General features: G+C 38.9%; 1 protein-coding gene across 3 annotated transcripts in view; it reads left to right on the forward strand.

Annotated features, from left to right (window-relative positions):
• The first annotated feature begins 1584 nt into the window (after positions 1–1584).
• Positions 1585–12071, forward strand: part of LOC136251039 (E3 ubiquitin-protein ligase rnf213-alpha-like) — a 148213-nt gene continuing 137726 nt past the window's right edge. For all 3 annotated transcript variants that reach the window (XM_066043416.1, XM_066043417.1, XM_066043418.1), the window contains exons 1-2: positions 1585–2144; positions 8000–8040. In XM_066043416.1, coding sequence (XP_065899488.1) covers positions 1629–2144; positions 8000–8040 — 557 coding nt within the window. In that variant the 5' untranslated portion in view covers positions 1585–1628. The remainder of the gene's footprint in view (positions 2145–7999; positions 8041–12071) is intronic.

Here is a 12071-nt window from a genome sequence, read left to right on the forward strand (position 1 = left end):
ATAAGATTTCAGATTTCAGGATTCCGGGAATTTGTAGTAAAGATTTCAATTGTGGACCTACGAGATTTCTAGCTTGTTGCGGGCCCCTCGGTCTATAGAGCAGTGAGAGACAAGAGTCAAGTGTATTATTAATATAAGAGAGAGAAACCATCACAAATGATGAAAATATGTCCAAATAAATACGCATGTGGGCCCTAGGTCAACATGCAGCACTTGTGCTGTAAAGCATTAATAAATAAACTAGTGTCCATTTGGTTCTACTTGGGGTTCTTAGAGATAATGAGTTACTCTCTAGAATTCCTATGGATATAATCACATGAAAATAACAAGGAGAAAACATCCTGACCACCTGGTAGACTCCTGTAAGCGTTTGAGCGTAAATCGGATGGCTGCAGGTTCGAGGCTACCTATAGGTCCAGTATGGATTTTTTCTCCTTTCTCCAACTTTTCAAACACAGCTTCTGTAGCTAAAGTCTTTGAGCAGGCTGTAGGACCAGGTGTCCTACAGGCCTTCAGCACTTGTGCTGTAAAGCATTAATAAATAAATTTTTAAAATGCGACCACAAAAAACTAATGTGGGCGTGGCAAGGGAAAATACAAAAAAATAATAATCGCCTCCCACCCCCGCATCAGTTTTTGATCCATTGGGTGACGGGAAATAAACATGATGGCCTTAGAGCATTTCACTGACTGCTCTAACAGAGTATTTCAATCTTGCGTAACCATTTTTTGGGAGGGGCTGTCCCCCCTGATGTTAGTCTCGCGTATCCAGACCTTCTACGCGCCAGGCGCTTATCGATTTTTAGATTATACGCGCCGGCTGTAACGCGCCAGGCGCTTATCGATTTTTAGATTATAAGCGCCGGCTACTATTATTATTATTATTATTAATGCTTTACAATGCAACATACAATTACAATTATACATGTGTAGGTGGGTATAGATGAAGAAAAAGTTGCATTGATGGTCTGCCAGCAACCTGTGCTGGCAGCCGGGAGTTAATTAAACTTATGTAGTAAAGTTAATTGTCAGTCCAGAATCATAGCACTTGCTGCATCTACAGCAGTAATGATAGGTGTAGGGATTGTCAGGAGAGAAATTTGTGGTGAAGTGTTGCCATAAATAGTTCTGAATAGTAGCTTTGATGACTGGTAGGGACTGGTTGATGTCAATGCAAGGTAATTGGTTCCATATCCTGGGAATTCTATTAAAGTAAAAGTTTCTGGCATAGTTACTATTAGTGCGGACATGATTTAGTTTGTTAGTAGACGAAGACTACAGGCGCTTATAATCTAAAAATCGATAAGCGCCTGGCGCGTAGAAGGTCTGGCTACGCGAGACTACCCTGATGTATAGTGTGTACATGATGTAGCTATTTTTTGTTAGCAGCACTATGGCCTGGGCTTTGCTTGCTACTGACAATATTAGTAGGGGCCTCCTGAAACCCCCTCGGCACGACCCTGGGTGGCCTGAGGCGCCGCGTCCTAAATCAATAGCTTGCGTGATCTCTCACGTGAACCATAGTATTTTCTTGGAAATACGGACAAACAAAATTCCCCAGTTTGGTAATTTTTATTTTTTGTCAGAAATGGAGGATAAGTCCGTTATATGGTAGTAAGAGAATAACGATGTCTGGAGCTGGAGCAACAACGATTGATGAGGTCGTTTGTCCCCAGTGCAATGAACGTGTGCCGCGGAAAAAGTTCTGTTTTGAATGCGGTGAACCACTGGTCATCGTCAAGCAGCCTACTTCCATTGAGACGACTGACAGCGGATCGAAAATACGGGTGCAAGTATCTGACTCTGTTCCCTCAGTTGTTGGAAACATGATTACGGATAGTAAAAAAGAGAACTTAAACACATCCCCCAAAAATACTCCTGTTGCTCTGACGTCCTCAGCAACCACAGAAACAACCATTGTTGTCAATGCAGATAAAAGTTCGCAAGGAAGTCCTTCCACTACTACAAGTGTGTCGTCGTATTCAGTAGTAGTGTCACAATGTCAACCTGAATCAAGTGGACAACACACTGCTAGACCACCAGCTGATGCTAGCCCTGATAAAAGTGCAGGGTCTTATCCTTCAAACTCACTGAGCGCTGGGAATGGTAAAAAAAGTACAGAAAGCAGTGTAACAAATGACAAGGTAACATTTCGGCTTGTCTATATGTATGTACATATGTATAATAGAGGTCTTCAGAAGAATCCGAAAACACGTATATTTATGGAACGCCATTACGTCTGACCTAACATCATGTAATAGTCGACAACCTATGAGAATATTGGAAACGTGTAAATAATAGATGCACTTCAGAATTCTGGACATATGAATTTTTGTAACTTGATGGTTGTTAGAGACTGTTTAAAGAAACAGTGAAGGATGGATGTTTGTCAGTATGGTAAAGATTATCTAGCACTTTATTTTGAAGAAAAGTCAGTGACTATTTATGCTTTAGTCACTAAAAATTTTGGCCAAATGCGAAATTCACCTCACCAGCCACAGTTAAGCACCTTTAGCCACAATACTCCACAGACAATATGGGTATATAGTGATTAACAATATATTTGTTCAGTAGCCAATTCACACTGGTGGTTTTCGAGATGCTAATAGAATGTCACATGCTTTATACACCCATAGTGACCTAGGTTCCATAAAATATTGGAACTACTACATGATGTAAGTTCAAAAGTAATGGCTTTTTGCAAATATACGTGTTTTCGGATTCCTGAAGGCCCTAAGGCATGATCCAGTACAAAGTTGCTACAGATTCATATTTCACAATGACTTACAGGGAATTTCAGGGGAAACCAATAACAAAAGTATCAAGCATTTTATTCCAGAAACCCTCCCTAAGCGTAATAACTTGCCATGGAACAAATATATTATGTACTTTTACCTTGTAACCTACTTTTAACAATACTACTTGTGTTTCAGTACAATCACTCCGCATTACATTTTAAAAGAAATTCCTAACATAGAACAAGTACGTTTCTTTACCCTCAAAATATGACGGGAGCACTATTTTAACGGTGCAATATAGCACCACGCTTTAGTGCACACATGGTCTATACATACAAAGTCAGTTTTTGAATATTGCTTATTAGGCAATATTGGTGTGGGATTAAAAATGTTTAAGAAATTTGTTGGGATTGATTTTGACATGATCTGGATGGAAATGTTATTTGATCAAAGAGTATTCATTTACCATAAAATTTTCCTGCGGTGATAAACTGGATCAGAAACCACAAGTAGTTGTATCCATAGCAGTAGATTGAATAGTACAGAGGGAATTCCTTTTGTGTACCCTTCAAGATAGCTATGTGCCTACATGTGATACATAATATCTTATTATCTGAGACAACAATGTTTGAAAACCACTGCTATCTTTGATTGCAAATGTACACTGATGCACATATGAAGAAGGTTGCGGAGATTTGCTATAATATGTTCATGACAAAGTTCCCACCTATGTCCATTACATTTTGTATTAAATAGAAGTACATTATTAGTTGTGTACCACCTACCTCGTGACTGTTAGACTTGTAGTTTTCAGGGTGTGATAAGTGTGGAGGATACTCTCTGCAATACAATGATGGTAGAAGAAGGGGATTTTTGGTACATAAAATGACATAAACAACCAGATGTAGCGAATTTCCTCATAGTTCATACTTTTTAAATTGGGCATGTCGGGGACATGTATAATAACAATAAATATACACAAAAAATTAGGAATTTTCAACTAGAGTAGGGACCATAGCACATCGATAAAAAGTACTGAAACAAGTTGGAGTAGTGCACAATATTAAATCACAGTAAAACAATAAGAAGTGTTATATCCCTACTGTGCATTTCCATTGTGGTATCTTGAGCACAGTAGAGATATAATACTTATTATTGTTTTATTGTGATTTAATATTGTGCACTACTCCAGAACTTTATCGATATGCTATGGTCCTTACTCTAGTTAAAAATTCCAAAAAATTTTGTGTACTTGTTTGTACAAAATAAATTATTATGACCATGCATACCACATCAAAAGAAAGAAATGGTGCCACATGTCCTAGCTACCAATTATCGTCTGAAAAGTAAAGTATCCATTATACTCCGTTATCAGCTATGTGCAACCCGTTACATAGCACTACGAATCAAGAACCGTCCGAAAAGCACATTATGAAAATACAGACGATTTCTGGTATGAAGGAAAGCCATCACATTCTACCACCAAATTGACACCTTTCGTTGTCAGCAAAGATGAATTGGACACAAAGGAGGACACTGGTAAGTCCATGAAGAATGCATTATACGTACTTTGGTATGCCAAAGAAAAGTATCCGGCTGAAATGATGTCAAACAGTGAAAAAATCAAGCCCGTAGTCTTAGCTGTTATCAAGTTACGCTGGTCTGAAGGCATCAGTCAATCAAAAAACAATCAGTCAGTAGAAAGTTCCATTTATTAATTTAAAAAAAAATCCGTATCAACTTGTTGAAAGTGTTTCAGGTCGATCTGAAGGCTTGTTTGGGCTTGTTTTTACCTAACTAATGCTGCCTCATCATCATCAGGGAAAAGTGACGCTGGTTTTTGGGTGATGTTTTTGATGGGCCACGCCCAAACCCTTTGTGGTCCCTACTATCGTACTGTATGACACATGATGAATACCACAGATTCTGGACCAGATTTAGAAAGTGCAATTTAGTATAGTGGCGTAGTCCCCAAATTTAGCCTAATCGTGTACTTTTTTGTATACAAAGTTTGTGCATGAGTAATTGAATGAATGAATGATTGTGGGTCAGAGGTAGTAAGCCAATAAAGGTGCCCAATTACTGTTTCTTGTGGTAATATTGTTGATTTGACATGAAATAACCCATGTGACCCACTCTCGATAGTACTTGTACTAAATCTACTCAACTGACCATTAGGATGGTATGGAGATAGCACTTTTCTTTCCAAGGAGAAAGTGTTGATTAGTTTGTGTATATACATAATTACAAAAAGAGGGAGTTTGTAAAACGCGAAGTAACGGAATTGCGGAATAAGCAAAACTTATCTTTTGCAAATTATACAAATAATATATATATAATCTATAATAATTATATTTTCTTTACCTTGCAACAGCTCTGCATGGCACGTCACGGTGATGAACGAACAGTAGCTGGGTGATCATTAAATAGGATGAGCACAGAACCAATCATCCTAGAACGATCTACTTTCGCTAAACTTGCTTATCTATTCTCCTTTAATGATACTGCTACAAAACGCTAAGACCTAGTTCTATTCTTAGGTCAAACTAGCTGGCCTTCACGTGTATCTGACTGAATTTATTAGAATCACACTATCGAGGAGTTCAGTCTGGGACAACTAGTGGATGTGGCAGTGGGGGAGCTAGGTGTAGGTAATCGAACAACAGGGAGAGTAGTATTGGATACCAGGCCTGAGCTTTCCAAACAGGTGCTAATATTATCACATCTGCTTGTTGCTGGCTGATTTCCGAGAGATTGTGAGCATGAGGCCCCACGGGGGATTGGCATAACATATCTTCCCAGACCATGTCTGAAGAAAGGCTGTCGCATAAGGATCTGGTCTCCAGCTGAAACACTCTGGTAGTTGATGTGTCAACCTGGATGTAAACAGATCCACTGATAGTGGTCCCCATTTCTGATTGATCTTCTGGAAAATATTGGGGTGTAATTGCCAATCCCATCTGTCCTGCAGAGTTCAAGATTTTCTGTCTGCTGTTGTGTTCAGGTGGCCTGGTAAGTGATTGGCCACTAGTGTGATGTTCTGAGACATGCACCACTCCCATGCTTGTTTGGCAAGGTTGCACAGTGGGGGAGATGATGTTCCTCCCTTGTGATTGAGATAAGCTATGGCTGATGTATTGTCCATGTTTAAATAGATGGTCAATAGACAAGGATGATTTTTGGTAAAGCACTGAACTGCTAGAAAGGCAGCCAGTAGTTCTAGATAGTTGATATGATAGCTGGTTTCCATCAGGGACCAAGGGCCACCAGTTGTTACTCCCTGGCAGACTGCCCCCCATCCCCACATGGAGGTATCTGTTGTAATCTTGAGAGTATGGGGAGGAGTCAGTAAGCTCCGGTGATTCCAAAGGGTTGCTTGATGTATCCACCAGTTCAACTCCTCTCTGTTGCTCTCTGACAGTTGAATTGAAGTGTTCAGCCCCCTCCATCCTTTGAAAGTGGTGTTTGGTTCTCTGGAGGGATCTGTAGAACAGGGGCGCTGGTGGTATTGCCACTGCTGCAGCATTGGCTGTGCCACACCATCCTGATCCATGGGCAGCTCGACATTGCTGTTCTCTTCAGTAGACATCCTTGTTGATCCTATTAGACTGAAAGACACTAGTACATTTAAAAGAATTGAAGCTAGGAAAAAAGCTGACAGGTGATCTTAGGCAGGGAATATTATGTGACCGAATTTTGGAAAACCGTCTATATACGCACAGCAGTACTTTTGTAATAAAACGCATTTAAAAGCTATGGGTAAAAAATGCAAGCTCCAGAAAAAAAATTACGCAAGTTTTTATCACCTCGCTGGTGGGCGAATTAAGCAGCCGATGGATAAATCCTGGGCATCATTGAGTTCGCCTGTCCATAGGGAGTACGAAAATCATTGTTTCATCTCCATACACGAAAAAATTCCAAAGTTACAGATGTTTGTTTACATTGCGGTGACGAAAGAATTTACTGACGATTGTTTTTCAGTGAATTTGCCTTCCTTCTCGAACAAAGAAGCATGCCTGGGGAAAAAACTATACCGTGGTGGATGCAAAAATTCCTGGCGAACACAATGAGCCAAAATTCAATTTCGTACGTCGCTGTATCAGGAAGTTATGATGGTTTATGTAAGCGCCTGTAGATTCTTTCTCGATAGCTTCTGTACATATCAAATAATTTGTTAGTCCGGCTGTCTAGTGCTGTATTTCCAACGCTGCTTAACTTAGGAAGCTGAAACTTGGCTAGTCCATTCCTCTGTCCCTATAGAAAACAAAGATCAGATAAAACGCGTTTTGAAAATTGTGCGGATATCGACGGTTTTCTAAAATTAGGTCACATATAGGGTGGACATTTTAACACTTTTCTTTGTTACTGTGTATGCTCTATTGACACTTTCCTGTGATTTATGCTTATAAGAGCTGTTGTAAATAAGGAAATGAAGCAATGCAAAGTTGATATGAAAACCGAATTCTTCGAAATATAATACGCAAATATTTCACACATTGTATTCAATGCTTTATACTGGAAATTTAAGCTTGCACTACTGTGTCAGGTTTTCGCAGATCTGGTCATATATGTGAATGTTTGTAAACTGTGTATGTGTATATTGTATGTTTTTGTGTATGTGTGGGCTCCAGTGCAAAAGAACAACTAGTCCGAGCACTGGAGTTTAAACTAATAATCAATCAGTCACCCTAATACAACAGCCATGTTTGATATTCTAATGAAACAGTCACATGTGCATATCATAGCTGTAGCTATAACAAAAAAAAAAAACTAAACAAACTAGTATGTTAATTTTAAAATGAGGTAAGGACCTAAGTGATGAGAAGTAGTGAAACAAGAAATGAATGATGGTATTACAACATAGCTCTGTGGAAAAATCCCTGCTTTGGCATTGAACAAACTAACATGCCAATGCAGGGATTTTCCCACAGAGCTATGTTGTAATACCATCATTCATCTCTTGTTTAATTACTTTTTATCACTTAGATCCCTACTTCATTTTTAAATTAGTAATTTTTAATATGCTAGTCTATATAGTATTCATATCTGTGACCACTGTTTACAACCTATGAGAAACAGACCATGGCCAGGAGTTGAGCAATGTTTCCAATGCATAAATAGTGCAGCCAGTTGTAGTTTGACAGTGTCATGTACAAAAAAAATTTATGGTCACGAGCAAGCAACAAAAATTTTGTGCCACAAATACAGTATCCATGTTATGTGTCGTCAATGCTTTTATAACTCCTTGTTTATTCCACTAGGTTTGTATACCTGTTCAGTGCCAAAGTGGTCTAGGAAATCAGTAAGTATACTGTAGTTGTGATCTGTAATGTATATACATGTGTGTTCCATGTAGATATGTGAATAGACGAATCATTTGCCATACTGTAGGTTATGTATGCCAACCCACCTGTTTACTGTACTGTAGTATCGTCATAATGTGCAGTGTTGTTACAGCCTGTTTATATTACAAATCGCTCTAGGTGAGATTGCTTCAGTACAACCCAGATCAATTTTTAAGACTTGGCCCATTCTGATCAGCAAAAAAGAACTTAAACCCACAATCGTAATTTTCATCAAAGTAGAAGTGGTTGATGGAGTTGAAGGATTACTGCTCCGGGTGCTCCCTATTATTATCAGGCTGATAGAGAGTTTTAAATGTTGGCAACAACCTCTCAAGTGGTGAACTGTTTATTCATATGTGTACATGTTTGGTTTCGAGCCCTCATGTTGTTCTCAAGGCTGTTCTTCCAAATTGTCACCTTAATACCTTGCTATTGCTCCATTTCATCAATACAGTCACCATTTTACTGTTTTTCCATATCTTTATTTCGCCAAATCGAATGGCTAGGTCACAACTGTTTATACTAGGTAATTGGAGTGAACTTTCACATCCCCATCAAACCCATTTCAGAGTGGTTTGGTTCGATATGGTACATGTTTACACTAACTTGGAAGTTGCTCTGATTCAAGACTAGACGGCAAGTGTAAACAGACTGTATCTTAATTACAAATGTTTGTTACAATTATAGATGGTTACACATCCGTTTAATTCGGGATGTATATTATGGAAAGTGGATGAATTCCTGGTTGAAGGGCATGCACCTATTGAACTATTTTAAGTTTTCAAGTGTACAGGCCCTTCAATCCCATAAGTACATATGTAGAAATGCTTGCCAAATGTTTTGGTTGATAGCATTGTAAGTGGGTTAGGTCATCTGAATTACAGGTTGCGTTTTGTCAAGTGGGTCTTGTCTCATTTGCTTTTTTGAATATCCGTGTCTGGCCCAGATGAGATCACATGCGGTCATTAGCAAGCTTATAGAAATGCAGTTGTATGTGCTCAAGAAACTTATGTGAGCCACACCCACCATTTTGGAATGGGTCATTCCATGTTAAATCAACTAGGAATTTAAGGTCACCTCTCAGATTTTGACAAAACTTAGTGTGTAGTACCTGTAATGCTTACCACTCATGCGAATTTTTAGCTCCATACACCCCATAGTTTCTAATTTATGACCACAAATATTTGCATATTTCATGAAAAATTGGTCCATCTCTAGTTATAAAATTGACTGTAACTTCGCACTGTGTAAATGTTATTAAACACGATTTTCACTGATGAAAAGCTGTTGATCGACCTTTCCAGTCCAGGAATATCTACTTAATTATGGTTCAAAGTACTTTATTGAAAATTTTTATATTTCAAAAAAGACTGCTTGAAATTCTTCAAATTTTTTTGTGAATGATTGGGTCATGATCTATGGTTGATAATTTTTTTGTGGTGGAACCTGACCACAATGAGCCCAAGAGATATAATGAATTATGTTGTAGAGTTAATAATAGTAGAGATGCGATCTGGCTTCTTTCCAGACGTGTTGATTGCATGAAAGGAGACGCGGAATGTGGCATGCCGCTGAAACACGATATCGATATGTATCACTAAGCCTGAATCTCGTGATCCACTGATCCAAATACGGTACTAGTACAGCATGTCGACTTCAGTAGTAGAACCCCAACCTAAGAAGAAGAGAATGGTGACGAGAAAAAAAGAGTGGCAATGAAATACAGCCCAAAAGTGGACCACAGAAGAAGAGAACGACCGGAAAAGAAAAAGGAGTGGCAATGAAATCCAGCCTGAATTTGAACCACAGACTAAGAAGAAGTGCCAAATTAGTGGAGAAAACTAACTCTGGAACTTCCTTTCTTCACTGGAAACCAGGCATTCTAATTGAAATGCTCTGAAACTAGCTGCTGCTTCCAGGCTTTCTGTGTCGCTCAAGTCTTCTCCAAATGTAGGATGCATTAATTCTTGAAGCGGCTGCCTTACTGAAGATAATTCTTTGAGACTTTTTGTACTACTGGAGTCTTTCCACTAGAACTTGGGTGGGTCGATTCTCAAAGGAGCTGTACTGCAGACGATCAATACTTCCTGACTCTTCCGTAGCTTAAATATTGCACTGGAGTTGCCATCATAACATCTCACATAACATCGTTGCTACTGCCTTGGCTACCGCTAACCACCCGACTGCTGACTATCAATTTTACGAGGTCATACAAAACGTGTGTAATTCAGTTGTTAACACCTTTCGAAACTACGAAGGAATACAGAAATACTCCGGGTGACCTATGCACTCATTTTATACAGGCCTAATAGGTGTTAGATACTCTCCCTCCCTACAATTATTAACTCTTGGTTGTAGTATGTAGTGGAATTTTGTAGTCTATTATTTCTGTATGGAAGCATACACCTCCAATAACCACTTGCAAAAAAGCTATGCCAAGTTTCTCTTACAGAGTGAAAGTGTCTAGGTACAGTGGAACCTGTATTAGTGACCACCTGTATTGAAAGACCGTTTATGTGCTGCAGTTAATTTATACTTAAGTAAAAAACCCACCCTAGTGCAACTACATACTAGTGCTGGGTGATATAGATTTTTCTTATGTCATATGTTATGACAAAATTTATTCACGATATGAATATCAAAAAAACAAAATTTATTAGTATTAACATCATTGCAGCCATTTGTTGGCCGCCACCTTTGATTTCACAACTTTTTTCACCCAGGCTTTTTAAGACCACACCTTTTTTCACAGCTTGGCTGTTTTTGTGCGGATATCACTTCTTTTTGTAATTGCAAGTTCCAAAGCCAGCCTACGGTTGACTTTGATAATTCATTTTAACTTTTTTCCCCTTTCTACAGGTATCATTGAAGACTGCTTGGCTGAAATAAGATGAATTTTGAAAATGCGTAGCTATACCCCCAACGACTCAAACTAAGAATGGGAGATGCCCTACCCTGAGGAAGCTTCCATTGCAGAAATGGTTAATTATACCATTCTAGCACTTTGGAGCTACAGATAAATGTTGTTTAGATTTTTTTATTATTCTCAGGGTTAACAACACCTCTTGCCTCCACCCTGACATCACAGAACTATATGAAACTACTCCTTCTGAAGAGAGACAAGGAGAGCAAGTCTTCTGTAAAATACAGCACTGAGCAGCATGACCCATACCACCCATTAATGTTGAAAATACAAGTGGGGTAAAAGAACCATCTCAACTTTATTTCCGTTACTTCTCACATTCAAAACATCAATAAACTATCATGGGTGAGGATACTTGGGTACCACGATATGAAGGTGCAATAGCCTTAACTTTGACATTAAAGAACGCCTTCAGATGTTTGCTTACCTCCCCAGAATCCTGAAGCATAAATGTTTAAACGAGTTCCATCATTATTATTAACTGTTGCGTATCGAAGGCCGGGTCTCACCTGTAAAGGATGCATGAAAACGGTGTTTCCTGGTTCCGTAAAACGAGTATGTCGTCCGCCCACACAGGCTGTACTTGCCGGGCCGCACGACACGGCTGCTTTCATAATTTTTGTAGAATGTTCTAGAACTACCTAGCTTATCCATTGGTAGATCCTGAAAGATCTATGAAATTATGAAACTTGATTATTGAGTAGATTTTACCTAGAATTTTCATGTACAAAGTAGAAATAAAGTGAGGTAATCAACCGTGATAGCAGCGGCTCAGTGGTTAAGGATTTGGGTGTTCAGTATGGAGGTCTCTGGTTCGAACGCTGGTAAGTAACTTTTTTTTCGACATTTTTAATGCATCTTTTTTTTACCCCGCGGTGACTGTTCTATTAGATTATTTCGACCCTGCGACTTACAGTTATTTGGTTTTTGCCTTGTAACTCTGTAGCTGTCAATGTGATTTCTTTTAAACCACAAAAGGTTTGAGCTATGGTGGTTAACCTACGTGCACACTGATTTTTAAGTTATTTCCATAAGTGGTTTATCGTGTAGGCGTGACAACAAGTT

The sequence above is a fragment of the Dysidea avara genome, chromosome 3 (genome assembly GCF_963678975.1).
Source record: "Dysidea avara chromosome 3, odDysAvar1.4, whole genome shotgun sequence".
In the NCBI taxonomy this organism is placed as follows: domain Eukaryota; kingdom Metazoa; phylum Porifera; class Demospongiae; order Dictyoceratida; family Dysideidae; genus Dysidea; species Dysidea avara.